Source organism: Barbatula barbatula, assembly GCF_947034865.1.
Source record: "Barbatula barbatula genome assembly, chromosome: 15".
NCBI classification, from domain to species: domain Eukaryota; kingdom Metazoa; phylum Chordata; class Actinopteri; order Cypriniformes; family Nemacheilidae; genus Barbatula; species Barbatula barbatula.
Genome location: NC_136778.1, coordinates 20,856,485 through 20,880,424, shown reverse-complemented (window position 1 = coordinate 20,880,424; position 23,940 = coordinate 20,856,485). Strand labels below are relative to the sequence as shown.

The window sequence follows — 23,940 nt, the reverse complement described above, 5'->3', positions numbered from 1 at the left end:
AGTTATTGAAGTTACAGTGCAATAGATGAGTAGATGCAGTTGATAGAGTTACTGTTCGATAGATTAGTTAATGCAGTCATTGAAGTCACAGTGCAATAGATGAGTAGATGCAGTTAATAGAGTCACAGTGCAGTAGATTAGTTAACGCAGTTATTGAAGTTACAGTGCAATAGATGAGTAGATGCAGTTAATAGAGTCACAGAGCAGTAGATTAGTTAACGCAGTTATTGAAGTCACAGTGCAATAGATGAGTAGATGCAGTTGATAGAGTTACTGTGCGATAGATTAGTTAATGCAGTCATTGAAGTCACAGTGCAATAGATGAGTAGATGCAGTTAATAGAGTCACAGTGCAGTAGATTAGTTAACGCAGTCATTGAAGTCACAGTGCAATAGATGAGTAGATGCAGTTGATAGAGTTACTGTGCGATAGATTAGTTAACGCAGTTATTGAAGTTACAGTGCATTAGATGAGTAGATGCAGTTAATAAGGTTACAGAGCAGTAGATTAGTTAATGCAGTTATTGAAGTCACAGTGCAATAGATGAGTAGATGCAGTTAATAGAATTACAGTGCAGTAGATTAGTTAATGTAGTTATTGAAGTCACAGTGCAATAGATGAGTAGATGCAGTTAATAGAGTTACCGTGCAGTAGATTAGTTAATGCAGTTATTGAAGTTACAGTGCAATAGATAAGTAGATGCAGTTGATAGAGTTACTGTGCGATAGATTAGTTAATGCAGTTATTGAAGATACAGTGCAATAGATGAGTAGATGCAGTTAATAGAATTACAGTGCAGTAGATTAGTTAATGCAGTTATTGAAGTTACAGTGCAATAGATGAGTAGATGCAGTTAATAGAATTACAGTGCAGTAGATAGGTTAATGCAGTTATTGAAGTTACAGTGCAATAGATGAGTAGATGCAGTTAATAGAGTTACCGTGCCGTAGATTAGTTAATGATGCAGTTAATAAGGTTACAGAGCAGTAGATTAGTTAATGCAGTTATTGAAGTCACAGTGCAATAGATGAGTAGATGCAGTTAATAGAGTTACCGTGCGGTAGATTAGTTAATGCAGTTATTGAAGTTACAGTGCAATAGATGAGTAGATGCAGTTAATAGAATTACAGTGCAGTAGATTAGTTAATGCAGTTATTGAAGTTACAGTGCAATAGATGAGTAGATGCAGTTAATAGAGTTACCGTGCGGTAGATTAGTTAATGCAGTTAGTGAAGTTACAGTGCAATAGATGAGTAGATGCAGTTAATAGAATTACAGTGCGGTAGATTAGTTAATGCATTTATTGAAGTTACAGTGCAATAGATGAGTAGATGCAGTTAATAGAGTTACCGTGCGGTAGATTAGTTAATGCAGTTATTGAAGTTACAGTGCAATAGATGAGTAGATGCAGTTAATAGAATTATAGTGCAGTAGATTAGTTAATGCAGTTATTGAAGTTACAGTGCAATAGATGAGTAGATGCAGTTAATAGAATTACAGTGCAGTAGATTAGTTAATGCAGTTATTGAAGTTACAGTGCAATAGATGAGTAGATGCAGTTAATAGAGTAACCGTGCGGTAGATTAGTTAATGCAGTTATTGAAGTTACAGTGCAATAGATGAGTAGATGCAGTTAATAGAGTTACCGTGCGGTAGATTAGTTAATGCAGTTATTGAAGTTACAGTGCAATAGATGAGTAGATGCAGTTAATAGAGTTACCGTGCAGTAGATTAGTTAATGCAGTTATTGAAGTTACAGTGCAATAGATGAGTAGATGCAGTTAATAGAATTACAGTGCGGTATATTAGTTAATGCAGTTATTGAAGTTACAGTGCAATAGATGAGTAGATGCAGTTAATAGAATTACAGTGCAGTAGCTTAGTTAATGCATTTATTGAAGTTACAGTGCAATAGATGAGTAGATGCAGTTAATAGAATTATAGTGCAGTAGATTAGTTAATGCAGTTATTGAAGTTACAGTGCAATAGATGAGTAGATGCAGTTAATAGAATTATAGTGCAGTAGATTAGTTAATGCAGTTATTGAAGTTACAGTGCAATAGATGAGTAGATGCAGTTAATAGAATTACCGTGCGGTAGATTAGTTAATGCAGTTATTGAAGTTACAGTGCAATAGATGAGTAGATGCAGTTAATAGAATTACCGTGCGGTAGATTAGTTAATGCAGTTATTGAAGTTACAGTGCAATAGATGAGTAGATGCAGTTAATAGAGTTACCGTGCGGTAGATTAGTTAATGCAGTTATTGAAGTTACAGTGCAATAGATGAGTAGATGCAGTTAATAGAGTAACCGTGCGGTAGATTAGTTAATGCAGTTATTGAAGTTACAGTGCAATAGATGAGTAGATGCAGTTAATAGAATTATAGTGCAGTAGATTAGTTAATGCAGTTATTGAAGTTACAGTGCAATAGATGAGTAGATGCAGTTAATAGAATTACCGTGCGGTAGATTAGTTAATGCAGTTATTGAAGTTACAGTGCAATAGATGAGTAGATGCAGTTAATAGAGTTACCGTGCGGTAGATTAGTTAATGCAGTTATTGAAGTTACAGTGCAATAGATGAGTAGATGCAGTTAATAGAATTATAGTGCAGTAGATTAGTTAATGCAGTTTTTGAAGTTACAGTGCAATAGATGAGTAGATGCAGTTAATAGAGTTACAGTGCAGTAGATTAGTTAATGCAGTTATTGAAGTTACAGTGCAATAGATGAGTAGATGCAGTTAATAGAGTTACCGTGCGGTAGATTAGTTAATGCAGTTATTGAAGTCACAGTGCAATAGATGAGTAGATGCAGTTAATAGAGTTACCGTGCGGTAGATTAGTTAATGCAGTTATTGAAGTTACAGTGCAATAGATGAGTAGATGCAGTTAATAGACTTACAGTGCAGTAGATTAGTTAATGCAGTTATTGAAGTCACAGTGCAATAGATGAGTAGATGCAGTTAATACAGTTACCTTGCGGTAGATTAGTTAATGCAGTTATTGAAGTTACAGTGCAATAGATGAGTAGATGCAGTTAATAGAATTACAGTGCGGTAGATTAGTTAATGCAGTTATTGAAGTTACAGTGCAATAGATGAGTAGATGCAGTTGATAGAGTTACCGTGCGATAGATTAGTTAATGCAGTTATTGAAGATACAGTGCAATAGATGAGTAGATGCAGTTAATAGAATTACAGTGCAGTAGATAGGTTAGTGCAGTTATTGAAGTTACAGTGCAATAGATGAGTAGATGCAGTTAATAGAGTTACAGTGCAGTAGATTAGTTAATGCAGTTATTGAAGTTACAGTGCAATAGATGAGTAGATGCAGTTGATAGAGTTACCGTGCGGTAGATTAGTTAATGCAGTTATTGAAGTTACAGTGCAATAGATGAGTAGATGCAGTTAATAGAATTATAGTGCAGTAGATTAGTTAATGCAGTTATTGAAGTTACAGTGCAATAGATGAGTAGATGCAGTTAATAGAGTTACCGTGCGATAGATTAGTTAATGCAGTTATTGAAGATACAGTGCAATAGATGAGTAGATGCAGTTAATAGAATTACAGTGCAGTAGATAGGTTAGTGCAGTTATTGAAGTTACAGTGCAATAGATGAGTAGATGCAGTTAATAGAGTTACCGTGCGATAGATTAGTTAATGCAGTTATTGAAGATACAGTGCAATAGATGAGTAGATGCAGTTAATAGAATTACAGTGCAGTAGATAGGTTAGTGCAGTTATTGAAGTTACAGTGCAATAGATGAGTAGATGCAGTTAATAGAATTACAGTGCAGTAGATAGGTTAGTGCAGTTATTGAAGTTACGGTGCAATAGATGAGTAGATGCAGTTAATAGAGTAACCTGCGGTGGATTAGTTAATGCAGTTATTGAAGTTACAGTGCAATAGATGAGTAGATGCAGTTAATAGAATTACAGTGCAGTAGATAGGTTAGTGCAGTTATGGAAGTGGTCCATTAGTGCAAATGAGCATTCAGTTAAATATTCCTGGTGTGCAAGTGAGCAGTATAGAGTGCAAATTATGCTGTGTGTGTGTAAACAGTCCGGTAGAGCAGATACATGAAGTACTGGTGTGCACAGTTCAGTCATGCATGCAGCCCTGTAGTGCAATGTTAACAATGTTGTAGCAGCGTTGGTGTTAAAGGTATGAGAGGTAGTGGAATCAGTGTGGGGCAGAGTTCAATAATGAAACAGCTCTGGGAAAAAAGCTGTTTCTTAGTCTGCTGGTTCTTGTCCGGAGGCACCGGAAGGGCCTACCGGAAGGCAGGAGAGTAAACAGTCTATGAGCGGGGTGAGAGGAGTTCTTGAGAATGCTGCGAGCTGGACGCAGACAGCGTTTCTTCTGGATGTCCTCAATGGGAGAAAGTGTAGTCCCTGTGATGCGCTGGGCTGTTTTCACCACCCGCTGCCTTGCGCTCAGCAACAGAACAGTTCCCGTACCAGACTGTGACACAGTTGGTCAGGATGCTCTCTATCGTGCAGCGATAGAAGTTCACCAGGACAGTTGAAGACAGTTGGTTCTTCTTCAGTGTCCTCAGAAAGAAGAGACGCTGGTGAGCCTTCTTGACCAGGCATGAGGTGTTGGTGGTCCAGGACAGGTCCTCCGAAATGTGAGTCCCCAGGAACTTAAAACTGGAAACACGTTCAACAGCCATCCCATTAATGTGGATGGGGTCGTGTGTGCCTCCTTTCGTCTTCCTGAAGTCCACGATGATCTCCTTTGTCTTGGAGGTGTTAAGGAGCAGGTTGTTGCCTGAGCACTATGTGGCCAGGTTCCGGACCTCCTCCCTGTATGCAGTCTCATTGTTGTTGCTGATGAGACCAATCACTGTTGTATCGTCTGCAAACTTGATGAAGGAGTTAGATCCGTTCACAGGCCTGCAGTCGAGTGTGAAAAGTGAGTAGAGAAAGGGGCTCAGTACGCAGCCCTGTGGTACACCAGTGTTGAGGGTGGTGGTGGTGGAGCAGATGGGGCCTAACCTAACAAGCTGAGGCCTGTTCGTCAGGAAGTCCATAATCCAATTGCAGGTAGGGTTGTTGATACCTAGGTTTCCAAGTTTGACGATTAGCTTGGAAGGGATGACGCTATTGAAAGCAGAACTGAAGTCTACGAACAGCATACGTGCATAAGTGTCCTTATTGTCCAGATGTGTGAGCACGGAGTGCAGCGCCATGGACACTGCATCATCTGTGCTCCTATTGTTGCGATAGGCAAATTGGTATGGGTCCAGTGTGGGTGGTAGGGAGTCCCAATTTGCAATTAGCCGTCTGTAGCGCGTGTCAGGTGTGATGTGTCACACTTGTATAAGGTTCAATATTGTTCGATATGGGCCACTGATCAGAAGGTAAGGAACGACTACTGGAGAGAGGGAGGCAACACAGCAGGTAGGTGAAAACTCAGAACTTTTTTTTTACTGGTTGAAATCTTGCGTTCATTGAGTTTCTCAGTAGCAGTTTGTCTGAAGCATTTCAATTTCCACACTCATTCAGAACATACAACATATGACAATGCTTACGATCAACTCTCTTTGTTTCGTATTTCAGTTAGTAATTCTCAAGACTCGAATCAGTTCACAAATCAGTTCAATTGAAAACAACTGTCAAATACTTTGTATTAAAATGAAATAATAAAATAAACTTGTTGAAAACTCAACAGACTCGGTTTCTGTAACCCAACAAAATTGAAAGGACAAAATAAACAATGTTCTCAAAACATCATCACAAATTCAAAACTCAAAGGGTGACAGTCTTTTCAGCAAAATGAATCAAATATTCAAGATTGACTGAATTGATTCAGTTATTTTCAGTTCAGATTTTAAATGACTCGAATCAAAAGATTTGTTGACTCCTCAGAATCAATTAGTTCAGATTCAAAGTCTCTCTTGTCCAAGACTCAAGGAAAAAAATATAGAAAAACAAAGTTCAGTCTGATTTGTCCAAAAACAAAAGGAAAAGATTTCTCATACCAGTTTGATGAATTCAAGATCAAAACGCAACAATCAAATTGTCTCCGTGGGTGGCTCGCCTTTTACATACGCTCATACGCGTCTCACGTGTCCAGGATGGTGATCACAATTTCGCAGAAGAACACATACATGAAAAAAAAAGAAGAAACAAAAAAACCCAGCCAAGGCAAAAATGTAATATCTCCTTCAATAAGATAATTCGCGGTGATTTTGGTGCTCCATACATCTACATCAGTTTTTATTCTCAATTCTCTGTTCCGTCTCCTTCTCACTTCGTCGTCAGCTCTTCAAAGTTATCCCTTTCACTCATAAACGAAATCTTTTGATTGCATCTAAGTTACCTTTTCAATATCTATCCTCTGACTCGCTCTCTCTCAACGTCTCTGACCGCCGCAGCGTCACGGGCTTAATCTCAGTGCGCTGCTACCATTGGCTCGTTGGAGTGTCAATCAATGCAGCACGATCGATGATTGGATGAAACACTTTCTCTTCTAAAATACTTGTTTTTCTCTCTCATTCCTTTTCCCTAATTTTCCCATGTTTTTACACATCCTTAACACTTTTACTCGTACCCTGGATTATCCGGGTTACACTCTCCCTGCTTTGAAGATATGCAGGTCCCGCTGCATCCCTTAGGCTGCAAAGTCACTGCAGTAGAATTCCCACTACACGCTTTCTGAGGGTTATCTCCAAGAGAGTAGGGCTCTCCCAATGACACAGTGAAAGCTGCACTGAGCCCCTGTAGTAATGACTGCACAACCAGAGAAAGGGGATTACCCAACGTGGAGTACTGTAGCTTTCTTGGCGGTTCGCAATGTCTTTTTGAGCGTCTCGGAACATCTGGCAAACTCTGGCCAATCTCCTTTGAGCGGTCTCGGGTACTCCTCAAATTAGCAGATTCATCCTGTGTCAAGTCGTCATTCCTTTCATCCTCTCCATTGAGAGTCCCAGGTGGGGGCTTATCAGATTTCTGGTTCTGCTGTCCATTCTGCACAGACACATCACTTAAGACATCAGACCCTGTAGGGTCTTTTAACTGCAATCTCTCCTCTTCAGGTTCATCACACAGACACCCGTCTTCATCATCAGGTAGGTCAGGCAAGTTCCCTTGTGACTCCCTTGAGGTAGAAAGCCCGATGTCTGTACTAATTGCAGTCCTCACCTCAGGAGTAATTTCTGGTGCAACCCCAGTTTTTGATTGACCCTCATGTCTATGGCTGGAAAGAATTCTGCTCTCAATTCTTGGTAAGTACCGAGGTACACATTTTGCAAAGTCATCTTCAGATTCAGAATCTTGGGTTTCACTCTCAGGCTCTCTTAAAACAGGATTTGCTCGAGTTCTAGGCTTGCGAGGGTTTCTTGAAACTACAGTCTCCTCAGATTTATCTTCCTTTTGCAGAAATCCACAGGGTAATAGCAGGTCACGGTGCAACGTACGGAGCGTTCCATCCTTGCTCTCAGGTTGAACAGTATAGACTGGTAAGTCGCCAGCTTTCTTGATCACGACGTAAACTTCTTTCTCCCACTTATCTGCCAACTTATTCTTTCCTCTTAGTCTGACATTCCTCACCAGCACGCGATCGCCAACCTCAAGGAATGAAACAACCACTCGCTCATCAAATCTCCGCTTATTGCGCACAGCTACTTTTGCAGCATTCTCTCTTGCTATCCTGTAGCTCTCCTTCAGTCGATCCTTCAAATTCCTCACATAGCTCGAGTGAGACTGGGATGACTTATCAGCAGGTAACCCAAAAGCCAGATCGATGGGTAATCGGGGTTGCCTCCCGAACATTAACTCATATGGTGAGATCCCAGTTGAGTCATTACGAGTACAGTTGTACGCGTGGACTAACGGCTTCACAAAACTCTTCCAGCAGGTCTTTCCTTTATCATCCAGGGTCCCCAACATCTGAAGCAACGTCCTGTTGAAACGCTCCACGGGGTTGCCGCGAGGGTGATAAGGTGTCGTTCTCACTTTACGTATTCCTGCTATTGTACACAGCTCCTTAATCAGTTTTGATTCAAAGTCGGGCCCCTGATCACTGTGGAGTTTCTCCGGAAATCCGTAATGTACTAGGAAATTATCCCACAGGCATTTGGCCACGGTTTCAGCCTTCTGGTTTCTGGTGGGTATCGCTACAGCGTACCTGGTGAAATGATCGGTGATCACTAGAATATCTTTCGTACCACTCCGATCTGGTTCAAGCGACAGAAAGTCCATGCAGACTAGCTCAAGTGGTCTGCCTGTCACTATATTCACCAGGGGTGCAGCTCGTTCAGGGAGAGTCTTCCTCCTCACACAGCGCTCACAGGTCTTTATTTTCTCTTCCACAGTCGTTGCCATCCTTGGCCAGTAGAATCGAGATCTAGCGAGATCCAGAGTTCTCTCGATCCCTAGATGGCCCATGTCATTGTGCAAGCTCGTTAGCACGGTCTCTCGGAGATCCACAGGTAACGCCAACTGATATAGCACATTTCCTTGGTCCTGCCTCCTTCTGAACAACATTCCGTTCTTAAACTTGAGTCTGTTCCACTCTCTTAGCCATAAGGACACTTCCACAGGTTCTACTTTCCCAACTGGTTTCTTGCCAGACTCAAGATATTCGATAACAACTTTGAGTTCTGGATCAGCTCTTTGGTGTTCCTTCAGCTCCTCTTCAGACATTCGGGGAAGAACTGGAAGACCATGGGCGTCCTCTTGCTGGAACTCTTGGGGTATTGCACCAACACCGAGAGACAGCGACTCAAAGACGGTAGGTTGGGAATATGACACAACAGGATCAATACAGCTCTGATACGCTTGGTGTCTTTCGCAAAGAGCTTTCACCGCTGCTGGCAGTATCGTTGGTTGATCTGATTCTGCCAAATGGTGAAGGGTGAATTGCTTGATTCTCTCACATTCTCTTTGAGAGACTACGTCATCCAGAGGCATGTCATGAGGACGTCTTGAGAGCGCATCTGCATCCAGGTTTCGCTTGCCTGCACGATACTGAATCTTGAAGTTAAATGTCGACAGGCTGGACAGCCACCTATAGCTGGTCGCGTCGAGCTTCGCAGATGTCAGAATATAGGTGAGCGGGTTGCTGTCCGTTATCGCAGTGAACTCTCCTCCATACAGATAATCACTGAATTTGGTCGTAACTGCCCACTTGAGCGCGAGGAACTCTAGTTTATGCGCTGGATATCTCGTTTCACTCTTGGTTAAGCCTCTGCTGGCGAAGGCGATCACTCTCATTCGACCTTCCTGTTCTTGATAAAGGGCAGCCCCAAGTCCGGTGGTGCTCGCATCCGTAGTAAGCACATATGGAAGGCTGGGATCTGCAAATCCGAGGACTGGGGCTGAAGTCAACTTCTCCATGATGGTGTTAAACGCTCTGTGGCATTCCTCAGTCCATCGATCTCCAAATGGCTCTCTAGGATCTCGATACTGTGTACTTTCCTTTGGGCTTCGTCTCTGGTTTTTCTGCAGAGGGGGGTAACCAACAGTAAGGTCGTTTAGAGGTCTTGTTATAGTGGAAAAGTCTTGGACGAACCTTCTGTAGTATCCAGCGAAACCGAGAAAAGACTTGAGCTCTTTTAGGTTTCTAGGTCTTGGCCAGGTTTTGAGGGCTTCAATTTTGGATGGATCTGTTTCGACACCATTCTCAGACACTATGTGGCCCAGATATCGGACTGACTTTTGGAAAAACTTGCACTTTTTAGGAGAAAGCTTCAGTCCGTAATCTCTCAGCCGTTCTAGAACTTGAAGGAGTCTGGCTTCATGTTCTTCAAGAGTCTTAGAGAAGACTATAAGGTCGTCAATGAAAACTAGCACTTCTCTCCTGTTCAGATCGCCCATGCACTGCTCCATTAATCTTTGAAAGGTGCTTGGTGCATTTGTGATCCCTTGTGGCATTCGGTTGAACTCCCAAAACCCCAATGGACATACGAACGCAGTCTTCTGTTTGTCAGCCTCCTCCATCTCAATTTGGTAGAAACCGGATTTCAAGTCAAGAACTGAAAACCACTTGGATCCAGTTAGAACAGAAAAGGCTTCTTCCAGATTCGGCAGAGCATACGCATCCTTTATAGTTTGGGAATTCAACTTTCTGAAGTCGATACACAAGCGCACATCATTGTTCTTCTTCCTCACGACTACTATTGGGGAAGCGAATGGGGATTCAGATTGTTTTATGACACCGGCATCGAGGAGCTCTTTGAGGTGTCTTCTTACGGCATCCACATCTTGCGGGTGGATAGGTCTAGCACGCTGCTTGAAGGGTGTCTTGTCGTTAAGATTGATACGGTGTTTCACCTTATCAGTGTGGCCGTAATCTAGATCGTGCAGTGCAAAAACGTCTGGCATGGAGTTCACTAGATCCGTTATCCGCTCCTTCCATTCACATGACAAGGGTGAGTCACCGAAGTCAGGAACAACTTTGACTAGTGAAGGATTCGCAGCTTTGCACTCAGGGATACTCGCGGGGTGTCTTCCTTCAATCACATGCTGGATGGCATGCACTTCGGCCAGTACTGCTCTCGGAGGGATTATTAAATCCTTCTGCGTCTCGTTCTTCAGTACTACTGGTATCTGGACAATGCGCTTTGGAGGTAAGGAGTGCAGACTATTAGCCACTAGCAGTCCGCCAGGCAAGGAAAATGATGTTGACGGTTCCACTGCCACCCAAGTCTCTGTCAGTGGCCCAATGATGTTGACATAACCATCGAGAACTACGGTACGTCCAGCTGTTACAACTTCAGACGTACCTCCTTTCACTTTTACTTGACCCAAAACACTCGTACTAGCTCGTCGTCGTCTTGCTTCAAGGACTCTTATCACAGCTCGATACCCATGGCAATGTGACTTCGCTTTGGGCATAACCGCTTGTGCATGATCAGTATACAGGACGTCCAACGTGTTGGTGCCAATGAGGATTTGAGGTGCATATGTCAGATCTGGGACCACTAGGGCCAATGTTGGAACTTCAGCTTCAGTTCCTAGGAACTCCTGAGGAAACTTCAGAGTTAATTCGACATATCCCAGATAGGGAACGGCCTGTCCATTTGCTCCTTCCACTTCTAGCAGATGGTTCAACGGTTGCATGGGATGCTGTGACAAGTGACTATTGTAGAAAGACAGGGGGATTGTCGTTACCTGAGACCCTGTGTCCAACAAGCAGTTCACTTTTTTTCCTTCAACTTTAATTTGTGCAGTGCATTTCGTTCCTACCAGTCCAGCTGGTAACTTCGGGGAGCCTCTGGTGTCGGCTTGCTTGTCAAATGCTCGTTGATGCTTAGGGCATTGTTCGTTTCTCTCAGTCTCCGTCAGCCCTGCGACTGAGACTGACTTTAATTTAAAGCCTCTGTGGCAAGTCCTTGTTGAAAATCCCACTCAGCCTGCCTTTCTCTCAAGTTCCTTCTCTTTTCTTCAACTCTAGATGAATTTGGGGGATTTTGGCAGTTGATGGCTAGGTGGCCGTCATCCCCACAGCGGAAACAATACCATGGCCGAGGCCGATTTGTTCTAATCTCAGTGTACTTTGATCTTGCATATCTGTCTTTGCTGCTTTCTACGGCGCCATGTTTCGGGTTCTCTCTCTGACTGAGGGATCTTTCAGACTGGTATCTCTGCGCTCCAGAAACAGCCACTTGGGCTTTAAGCCCCGCTATCTGTTCTTTCAGTTCCTGCAGATCACTCATCCCTGCTTGCTCTCTTACTTCCTGATGAGTAGCTGTTTTTATGGCTGCAACTTGGCTTTGGAGGGCTGCGATCTCTTCCTTCAGAATGCCTACTTCAAACATTTCAGGGAGTTGCACTTTACTCTTCTGCTTAGAGGCTTTCAGCTTGGGAGCAGCAAGGGCTGGAGAATCAGTGTCTTCCTCTGATGTGTTGCAATAAGCAGACTGTTGGTGTGTTGCTGTACGCAGTTTAAGGGGAACTGATGGGTGCTTACTCATACCCAGATGTTTCCTCATTCTCTCCTCCTTTGATGTTTGCTTATCTTCCGCTGTACGGATGAGTATGGCTAATTCGGCAAAAGGAGGTGGGTCTGCTTTTCTCTTTTCAAGCTGCAGATCAGCTATCAGGGCATTGTCCCAGCAGCCACGGCAGAACTGCCTCAACAGACAACGGTCTCGTTCACTCTCTGCGACTCCGCTCCGTCTGATGGCAGCACTCAGAATTACATGCAATCTGTGAAGGTAGGCAGATGACTTTTCACCAGGATTCTGCAGGGTGCTTATAAGCTTGGCTAATAATTCGTCTCCGTCCTCCACCGACCCATAGACGGACTCCAGCAGCCTTAGACACTCTGACGATGGGGCGTTCGGGTTCACATGCTTGATTATGTCTGAAGCAGGCGGTAACAAGCTGTCCAGAATTTTCCGCGTCTTATGTGACTCAAGAAGGGATGGATCATTCAGTAAATGGTCAACACTTGCCCTCCAGGTGTCGAAGTCAGGCTCGTTGTTTGGACGAGGGCTCCTCCCAGAGAAAGCTTTCAGGCGGAATGGAGCACTGTGTAGGGATACGGGATCACTCGTCCTCACAATATGTTCCATCACTATTCTCTGGATGCCTGAAGGGTTCATAGTAGACATGGGAAGATTCACTGATATAGTCTCAGCAGAGTTGTCATCTGCATTGTTCGAAAAGTGAGGCGACGCTGCACCCATGTTCACCTTGACTGGGTTTTCAGGCTCTATTCTCAGTTCAGAGGGTGACTTTAATCCTTCCAATCGTGAAGGAGTGCTAGTCGCACTTGTCAAGGGGCTTGTCTCTAGAGGGCCTTGCTCTTGCCCAGGTCCTGCTCTACATGACGCATCGGCTTGAGCTTTTACTCCACTAACCTTGACCAATTCTCGTTGGAGGACATCTCTTAGGGTTTCTCCATTGGCGTTTGCTATTGCTTGTAGTTTCTCCAAGCACTCAGCGGTGGCGCTACTAGTGGTGGGGGTGTAAACCGTACCCAGAGCACGCACATGGAACACAGTATCTGCATCAGCAGGGCTCACTAAGGTTAGAGGCAGCTGGGACTCAAGATCGCGCATGGCTGAACTGTGCGTAAACTCCACTACTACATTACGATAAAACTCAGATTGTGGATCGTCAATCAGTAGATTGCGTCGTATGGAGCCAAATTTCAAGAGGCATGTTTCTAGTGCTTGATCTGATTCAGTCAGTGTTATGCCACTAACAATTACTGCATTTTGCACATTAACGCCTTCCCTCTCCACAACATCCATCTCTGTCAGATTCACTGTACGTACTTGTATCGATGATTATTCACCTCTGTCGCTGCTGTGCCCTCTCTCCTGGCTGGCTCGCCAAGTTTCGTGTAGCGCGTGTCAGGTGTGATGTGTCACACTTGTATAAGGTTCAATATTGTTCGATATGGGCCACTGATCAGAAGGTAAGGAACGACTACTGGAGAGAGGGAGGCAACACAGCAGGTAGGTGAAAACTCAGAACTTTTTTTTTACTGGTTGAAATCTTGCGTTCATTGAGTTTCTCAGTAGCAGTTTGTCTGAAGCATTTCAATTTCCACACTCATTCAGAACATACAACATATGACAATGCTTACGATCAACTCTCTTTGTTTCGTATTTCAGTTAGTAATTCTCAAGACTCGAATCAGTTCACAAATCAGTTCAATTGAAAACAACTGTCAAATACTTTGTATTAAAATGAAATAATAAAATAAACTTGTTGAAAACTCAACAGACTCGGTTTCTGTAACCCAACAAAATTGAAAGGACAAAATAAACAATGTTCTCAAAACATCATCACAAATTCAAAACTCAAAGGGTGACAGTCTTTTCAGCAAAATGAATCAAATATTCAAGATTGACTGAATTGATTCAGTTATTTTCAGTTCAGATTTTAAATGACTCGAATCAAAAGATTTGTTGACTCCTCAGAATCAATTAGTTCAGATTCAAAGTCTCTCTTGTCCAAGACTCAAGGAAAAAAATATAGAAAAACAAAGTTCAGTCTGATTTGTCCAAAAACAAAAGGAAAAGATTTCTCATACCAGTTTGATGAATTCAAGATCAAAACGCAACAATCAAATTGTCTCCGTGGGTGGCTCGCCTTTTACATACGCTCATACGCGTCTCACGTGTCCAGGATGGTGATCACAATTTCGCAGAAGAACACATACATGAAAAAAAAAGAAGAAACAAAAAAACCCAGCCAAGGCAAAAATGTAATATCTCCTTCAATAAGATAATTCGCGGTGATTTTGGTGCTCCATACATCTACATCAGTTTTTATTCTCAATTCTCTGTTCCGTCTCCTTCTCACTTCGTCGTCAGCTCTTCAAAGTTATCCCTTTCACTCATAAACGAAATCTTTTGATTGCATCTAAGTTACCTTTTCAATATCTATCCTCTGACTCGCTCTCTCTCAACGTCTCTGACCGCCGCAGCGTCACGGGCTTAATCTCAGTGCGCTGCTACCATTGGCTCGTTGGAGTGTCAATCAATGCAGCACGATCGATGATTGGATGAAACACTTTCTCTTCTAAAATACTTGTTTTTCTCTCTCATTCCTTTTCCCTAATTTTCCCATGTTTTTACACATCCTTAACACTTTTACTCGTACCCTGGATTATCCGGGTTACACGTCGGCTTATCTTCATTTAAAAAAATCCAATGCTAATTATGACAATGAAAAATGTGTGTATATTGGTATGCCTATTATACTGTATTAATCTAGCACAGTTCGCAATGCATTTAACATCCATAATGTGACTTATTTCGTTGGTTGTAATGTAGGGCGGGACCTAATTTTATCCATCGGGATTTGATTGGATTGCTTTTGCGCGCCCGTGATATTGCCGGTTAATGTTCCTGCTGCTGACGGCCTTGATTATAATCAGGAGAAAAGAAAAGTCATTATAGGGGCATAGAAAGAAATTACATATTTATGAAAGATTATGCAAACAAATCGTTTTTCTTTTCAATAGCGAGAATGAGGAATTGCGCACAATTAGATCAGCGACTGGTAAATAGGTTCATTGTTAACTTTTGATTTCGTGTCATCTTCAAAGTGAGATCACATCCCTCACATGGGAACTAAAGTTCACACCTGCGCAGGTCATTTTAGATGTGTCATCACTAAAGCCTGTGAAACACACACGAGGGACATTTCACTTTGATCTCTGCGTAAAGAACAGGCTGAAACTTCAGAGTCAAGACAAATTTAGAAAGATATTTTTGGATCTCTAATATCCTGAAAGTATTTTATCTTTTCATGTAATCTCAGGTGGGTTAGCCTACAGCTCAGAAGTGTTTGCTAGACACACCCTGCGTCTTATTCAACAACGTGTCTCAATTCAGAGTCCGACAGAAACGCAAATAATTATTATACGATAGAATTGTGCAGAAATCCCTGACTTAAATCAAGACGTATTGACGTATAAAGTTGCCTGAGGGAACGTGAGCTGCTTTAATGATGTTATATTAAGGTTTTGCTTTTAAATCATAAAAAGCATCTGAATAAAAGCACAGAAACAACAAAAAGAGAAATCAGAATAAAGGCCTTTACTATACAGAAAAGCTACATCAGAAAATAACCCTTTCTTTTTTTAAACTCAAATAGAAATATTATGCTGGAAAAAAATCTGATTTCTTTATAGATTTTACAAATGTTTTTATTAGTAGAGATGGTATATATATATATTAGGGCTGTCAAAAGATTTCAATTTTTAATCGCACCCTTTTGTGATTTTATTGTGATTATTCGCACACGTGTAGTGAAATTAATCTCACACTATTTATTATGTTTAACATGTTTAGTCAACCGATTCAAAAAATGTACTTGTCACACACAGCATTTATGTTTTTAAATTTACTTTTACATTCTAATAATTTCACATTTTATTGCCAATATAAATGTAGAAAAAACATATTTCAGACGTGACTTTTATCTTGCGCACAAAAAAGACAAAAGTTTGTTGAATGTATACATTCGATTAAGAAAATTATGTGTAGATGTCGTTTCATTATTTAATGCCTTTCGCAAATTCATACAAATATGGGCCCAGGTTTTTTTTGTCATTGTCAAAAAACAAGCAAACGATAATGCGGTCAGGGGGATCTTTCTGCCTCCACCTAAGCTCCGCCCACAAAAACGTGTCACAGAATCGTCTATATTTTCTAATACAAAAATTAACTCGTATTTGACTTTATACAGACATTATACAACAAGTGCATTCATGCAATGAATTAATAATAATACTCTACTGTTTATTATATCCGATGATCATCGTATAACTGATCCAAGATTAGCAAGGCATCCAATTAGCATCCAGGACCATAATTAAGGCATTAAAATATATATATAGTATAAAGAAAGATGACATTTGCAGGAATGGAGACTAAACAAGCCTCCAACACATGTCTTTCGGCTTTTACGCTTGGAAATCACGGACATCCCTAGAGCTCTGCAGCCCTACAGCACTGAAGTGAATGGAAAATCTGAAGATGACATTTTTTTCAAGCCAGACATTTTCCGCAGATCTGTTAGTAACGGTCAGAGCTCAAAGTGAGCTCGGAGTGACGCTGCTGGTATAAGGCCGAGTCAAATTGAAACTTGAGCCTTCAACAGAAAAGACATGTCACACACAGCAAGGGAGTTATCACACATCGTTGTGTTGTGATGCTTGTGAATCTCTGAGGTCTCACTGGCCGTTATCGCAGAGGAACAGCTGTTACGCCTCTGATTCAGCACATGCCTGAGCTGTGATGTAATGGCCCGACTGTAAACAGCCTTCTGTGTGTGTGTGTGTGTGTGTGTGGCCTGGCCATGACCCAGAGTCAATACACACACAAATGGGCCGTCTGGCGTGGGAATGCCCCGCTTTTTTTCTTTGCGCTCTTGAATGAAGGAAGCGGAGAGGGAGTTGTTGGTAATGTTTGTGTACATGTGGGGATTACAGGCTGGGCGACCCGTAGCTGGCACACTTTCAAACTCTTTTTTTCCCCATGCCTGTTTTCCTTTCCTAAGTGTATTTGCAGAGGGATATATCCACTTTTACTCAAATTACGCAGTGATACATTTCCCCTTACCACGTTGTTTTCTTAACCCCCAAAACAAGGAACAAAAGTGCTTGGCCCTTAAATGAAGAGTTATTTATCTGTGAAATGCTGAAAAAGGTTTTGAGGAACATTTTTAATTTGTTTTAAAAGCATTTCAGTTTGTTGAATAGAAGAAATGTTTTATATAACTTGATAATTGTCATTTTCATCTCATTTGTGTTTGGTTAAGCCACGTAAGGGTACGGTAGGCCTTCACGTGTGTGTGTACAACATAAGGTTGGCACCGTCTCCGCCTCATTTTGAGCCAGGACAACCCTGTTCCTCAGTCCTTTAATGTATAATTAAATGTCCAATGTGTCATTTATTGGAGGATCTATTGACAGAAATGCAAAAGAATAAACATAACTAAGGCTGAACTATTTTGAAAAATCATCTAATTATGATTTTTTTACCGATGTTGTTATTTAATTTGTCATTATTTTTAAGCACCTTGTGTATTATTTAATGAATAAAATCAATAAATCATGGTAACCAACGCGATATTAGACCGGCTAACCATAAACTGCAGGCCAGGCTTTTGATGAAATGAGGTGATGCTAATGATGAATTCATTGACATATTTGACCTCAATCACACACTGTATATTGAATTATTTGTTACATTTCTAGCCACGTAAACATAATAATTATCGTAACAAAGCATAAAATTGGTGTAATATGAAAGACATTAACTAAAGTGCAGATTACATAAATATAAAACAAAACTGTGGCTTTACCCCACTTAGTTATTTGATAATGCAGAGTCACTGCAATGATGATAAACATGCATTTATTGCATTTAAACACGGTCTGAAACTTACTTGACAATCTTTAAATAAATAAGTAAAAATATAAACTAATATATGTCTTTTATTGTTGTGTAACTGCTGCAAGACCATAGTAGTCTTGCCCTTGAGCAGGGTTTTTCCTTTCTCAAAATGAGGCGGAGGTGGTGCCAACCTGATCTTATACACACACGCACGTGTAGGCCTAAGTGTTACCTTTAAGTGGCTTAACAAAACACTTTACATATGAAAACATAAAAATTTGACGTGAATTACAATTATTAAGTTATATGAAACATTACTTGTATTTAACCAAACAGAATTTCTTTTTATCAAATAAAGCTTTTAATCCTTTTCAACTAAATTAAGCAGTCTTACTAAATGAACATGCCTCATTCACATCCTGCGTTCTCACTGAGCTTTGAATGATTCGCTAGAGACCGAAAATAAAAGATTCGGTTCCAAAGAGTGATTTGTTTGTTTGCAATGTGCATTCATTCATACTGGCGAAAGGTTTCAGCTGTGTACAGTTTAACCCTGAATCAACGAGACGCCTGCACATTGCAAACTTAAAACGTTACAATGTTCGCTACGTTTATTTAAGAAACCTTGTCAGAAATTGAACGTACTTGCAAAACAAACAATATTCAGCTGAACAGCCGTGAAACCCAGCTAATACAGCTCCTATTAGATCTTGTACTGCAACTCTTCAGCGCCTCAATGGGCTTATAACAAAACAGCGCCTCCCTTGTGGCACAATGCCGCAACTGCAGTTATAAATGACAGTGTTGAATACACGCAGTGTTTTGTGTGAAGACACACAGAATAATTTTGGTGAGAGTCTGAGGCGGCACGAAATTTTACAGAGGGTGCCGCCTCCGATTTCTTTATACAGGAAAACCCTGTTGAGGTTGCATTAATGTTAGCAAAAATAGTCCCACACAACTGTGTTCCTCTTTTACACTAAAGTTTCCACAGTGCCATGTTCTGTTGAGCCTGAGGCCATGCACAACAGGTCAATGTATGAATTCTTGTTTTTAAATACAGACGCGTGGCAAGCAGGCTCCAATAGAGAGCAACGCAGTCGAGAGAGCAAGCTCCCGTCCCGAGAACTTTTTAATGCTTTTGATTGGCCAATACCGATAACATAATAAAATGAACCATTCGATACCAATATGGCCGATAATCTATTGCGCATCCCTAATTATATCACAAATATTGTTTACATATTGTTATAGCCACTACCTTAAATGAGGGACTACTAAGGCATGATATAATAAACACAACGTTATCGTTACCTTAAGCTAAATGTAGTTATTGTTCTTGGTTTGAATGAGTCGAGACATGTGAGAACCATTGGAACTTGAAACAGTTCGAGGATTCAACCGAATGTTTGATTGAGGCTTTATCCCATCTTCAATACTTTCACCCAACCCAGCTTAGACTTGTACCCACATACTGAGAAGAGGAACATTGCTACCGGCAAGGGCAAGTTACATATGAGAGAGATGCTGGAAAGCGAGTTTTTTATGTAACTTTCTCAAAACTAAAAAGAAAAATATGTCCGTGGCTTCAGATCATTTAAAAAGTAAACCAGTGGATCAGTTTTACAGTGTTCATTGTTTATTTATCTGGATGCCGTGCTTAAGCTATCCACAGAAGTCAGTCAGTTACGGGTTTGGAACAACATAAAAGTGAATCAAGCATTCTGGGGTGTATTTTTGTTTTGTTTTGTCGTTCCCCTCATGTGGATTGTGTTATTTAATGCTTGATATCAGTGCACGTTGTTTCAGGCATCAGGCATGTCTCTGCATTTCTGCGTGAACAGCCGTTCAGCTCGTGTGAATCAAAGAGGCTCTGAACAAGGAGAAATGATGGGATGGTGTTGCCATCACGCTGTCTGAGACTGTCTAATTACTTCATTCCCGTGTGAGTCAAGGGCTGTTAGTTTATGAGAGCACGGCCCTTATTTGCCTTTTAGGGGTCGCTTGTTTCTTCGCTTAATTAAAAAAAATTGCTTAAACCTTTTCTTTGTTTTCACAGGACGCCCTTCAAGAGGAATACGGCAGTAGGGGTCAACCTGGAAAACCTAACCACGATGACATGGGTCTTGCTCAACAGGACCGCCCATCAAGCCTCCCTGTAAGTCGTTACACATCTCTTCTAAGTGTTTGGTAAAACTGTTTGGCAAAGAACCTTTAGTTGTGTACTTTGGTGCTACTAGTGGCACAAATTATAAACTAATTATTAAAGCAGCGCGAGTCTTTGAGGACAGGTTGCTCTTTCTTTTGGGTTGCGCAGAGAGACACAGAAATTGCTCCATAGCTTGTTTAACCAACAGGAAGTTTGAAATTTGGTGAGTAATGTTCGGGGGTTTTGGGGAAGGTTAGATTGTAGTGCATGCTTTCCTGTGGCTCAGTGGTTAGCAACGTTAAGGTCATGGGTTCGATCCCAGGGGATTGCACATAGTCAGAAAGAAATGTATTGAACAAGTCACTTTAAAAGTGTCTGCCAAATACATAAACTATATATACACAAAAAAGGCATTTCTGCACAATTCTAAGCCATTTTGTAAAAAGTGTAAATAGTGTGTTCGCATTTCAAATGTACAAATGTATATATATTTTGGATTGACGTTATCCAACTGATCTGGGAAACAGTATTAAGTAGTATAACAGGAGTATAAAACTGCTAAGTATTCCATTGCGGTGTTTGCTGTTTATTGATGTCAAATCTGGCATCAGGCGTTTGCATACAGCACGAGGATCAGATCTTTCTTTTTTTTTATGTACTATCCTTTTAAATGGGACACAGTCCTGCTCTGTGAAGATAAAACATATTTTGAGGAATTCCCAGTTACTGTCCATTTCCAAACATAGTAAAACAACCCTGAAGCCCCCGTAATGCTCTTAGTGTTTGCAGGGAGTCCGGGGATGCTGGGTATTCACGAGACCGAGCTGCAGTCTCTCATGCTGTCATGATGGCTTTTCCGCAGGGGTTTGATGACTGAGTTAACGTTGTTTAAAAGCCTTAGGCGCCCGCTGGTATCATGCCGGCAGACCTATTTTCAAATGGTTCTGACACAATGGCCCAGTGAACTCTGGCAAGGACAGAATGAATAACAGAATAATGAATGGCTGCTCTGCCCTGTGTGTGTGTTTGGATAATTATCTAAGTGCCACAGACTGTGAAAAATGACAACAGGTCAATGGGGCTTAGAAACCACAATGTGACCCAGAACATAGTCTAACTAAACAATTATATATATTCTATATAAACGTTCGGTAGGTACTGACCCATACTTATGACAACCTGAATAGTTGTAAAGATATAAAAATGTGCATACATTCGGGCTAAAATGAATCAAGCTAAAATGTCAAAAATCGCCCCAGAGTGATGCATGGTCACGTTTTAGTCTGTAAGGTTTCATCCACATTTGAGGCAATTATGTAAGATTATTTGAGGATATCCACCAAGCTGTTTTAGTTAGCCTGCTAGTTCATATTCAGTGTGCATCTGGCTTCTCTGCAGTGCCTTTGAAGCCCTGGTGCTGATGGTGGCGTTTCCGTGGCAACACGTCGACCAACGGCCTACAAACGTGCACTGTTGTTATATCAGGTTATTCCTCCCATGGAATTTATGGCAAATGAAACCGGGATCAATGCGACATCAGGACGATGTGCTATAATGTATGTTGTCAGACGCCGGAGCAAATTTGTTTTTCAGTCTTCTCCACCTGGTCGTGCTCCTAATTGCAGAATCCCCATAAAATCTGACGTGATTTTTAAATGGATTTGGCTCATTGTCTTTTATTTACGAAAGCGCAGTGTAATCCACTTAACTGACACCAAAGCAGCGTGAGCTTTGCACGGCGTAATCCACTCATGCTTCCCGACTACAGAAAGTCTTTGAACGATGTAAGTAAGGTACGATAGCAATATTTGGCCTTTGACATGGTTGCGTTTGTTCTGGAGGTGTGAAGCTTCTAGCGTGTCATGTGAAATTGAATCGGTTAAGATCATAAACAGTCTTAAACTGTGTTACTGACAGAAGTTTAGAATCATCTCTGGTGGTTTCAGTTTGTGCTGCACTGTAAGCAGATTTCTTACTGTGCCTCTTTTTTTGCTGTATGGATGATTGTGGTAGTTTACTGTCCTGATGACATGCTCGGTATTTTGTCGAAACAGGAAGTTGTCAGCATGTCTCATGCTGTCTTTAACTGCTTTCTGACCATTGAAGCATCAAAATAATACAATAATTGATATTCGGGGCCTGGGTGATTCAAACTAAATTGTTGGTTCCCATCTGTAGGTCTTTCGACGTTGTGTCGAACCGACAGATGGGGTTTCATCTTGAGAACCTATAAAATATGATTGTACTTTTTAAAAGGCCAATGAAATTGGCGAACGGTATGACGGGCCAGTCTCCACCCCGTACATATGGGTATAAAAGGAAGATGGCGTGCCCATTCATTCACCTTTTGTTCTTCAGAACCTGCAGATCATCTTTATATGCAAAGCGCCTTATCTCTCAATGTACTACTGGACCATACGACGCAGATCAGCGTACTCAGCCTCTCGGTACGACTCCCCTCGAGCGTTTCGGTGGAAAGCCATAAGTGCCTAGAAGAGCAAATTTCCCTAAAAGGCACATTTCCTACATCATGCATGGTCACTGACATGTCTCGCCGCTGTATTCTTGGGTTCTTAAACTAGATGGGCACAAGTCCTGTACCCTCTTGGGACCTTAATGTGGGCCTTGCTAGGGCTCCGTTTGAGCCCCTAGGAGAGGCCGCTCTACCTCATTTCACGATAAAGAAGATGGCCCTCCAAGTGGCGCTCGCTTCTATCAAGAGGGTAGGGGATCAACAGGCACTCTCTGTGTCCAACGAGTGTCTAGAGTTTGGACCGGGTGTTGAGTACTCTGCTATGTGCCCAAAGTTCCCACCACTGCCTTCCGGACTTGTAAGGGGTTCCACGTCCCAACCCCTGCCCTTGGACCGCACGCATAGCTTCAGAAGCTCTGAGCAGCTCTTTGTTTGCTTAAGAGCTCGGAGCATTTAAAAAATGCGTTGATGGAAAATAAATGTAAATTACAAAACACAGGCGGAATATCTAATTCCCATAATAACCAACGTAATAGCCCACCCTCGCTACATTACTCTTGTTTAGTAAATCTGATCTATACGTTTTATTATAAAAATCTTTACTGCTATGATGGTTCAGTGGTTTTGTGAGAATTAACTGCCTATGGGGCCATTAAAGACAATAAATCTAACGCAAGTAGCACAATTGTTACTGTGGGAATTATGCTGCAAAAAGCATCTGAATTAAATTGAACCTTGGTTTTATTTTAGCATCTTCAAAATGGCCGCCCTTTGACAAGAATTTACAAAATTGTTCTCTTAATAATTCATTTTTCAGTTTGTATGGTCCAAATCATCCATTACATAATCCATTATTAAAAATACAAAATATGTTTTAAACTTTATTTATTTTGTTTCTATGTTGGCACAATACGGTTTTTCTCTACAAAAGTCATTTCAAACACACATTTTGAGATTAAATGAGTATATTAAACTTTTCAGTCAAGCATCTCTAAATGTTGACTCCATATTTGAACTTGTTCTGTCTGTTTACATCAATTAGCGACATATCGATTGCTAAATAAGTTCAAAATATTAATAGTTCTCTCTTATAGACATTGTTTCGCTTTAGAAGACAATATTATCCCAATGAATTCGTTTGGATTACTTTTATGACGAATGCATGTGATGTTTGAAGCCCCGCCATCTAGACTCCATAGTCGCGCCATAGCACGTCAGTATTTTCATATGAAAATGTCTGTTTAGTTGAGAAGGAAAGGGAAGTTGTAAACATCTGGGATGGCATCAGGGTGACTAGATTCAAATGCTGAAGTTTAATATTTTGTAAACTTATTTAACTAGTAAAACATTTTGCTACTGCAATATCAGGGTTAAGGGGACCCCAAAAAAAGTGTACGCTGAATAATTAGCTTTAGCCTTGTTTGTCTTTTCATTTGCTTTATGGTTACTCTTTTCGTCTGCTTCTCAAGGTGTCTTTCTCAACTCTATTTGGCGGTCCTG

At 41.2% G+C, this 23,940-nt stretch overlaps 1 protein-coding gene across 6 annotated transcripts in view; it reads left to right on the top strand.

Moving 5' to 3' along the window:
* Window positions 1-23,940, top strand: part of arid1b (AT-rich interactive domain 1B) — a 73,392-nt gene that overhangs the window by 13,751 nt on the left and 35,701 nt on the right. For all 6 annotated transcript variants that reach the window (XM_079475263.1, XM_079475261.1, XM_079475262.1 and 3 more), the window contains exon 4: window positions 19,878-19,976. In XM_079475263.1, coding sequence (XP_079331389.1) covers window positions 19,878-19,976 — 99 coding nt within the window. The remainder of the gene's footprint in view (window positions 1-19,877; window positions 19,977-23,940) is intronic.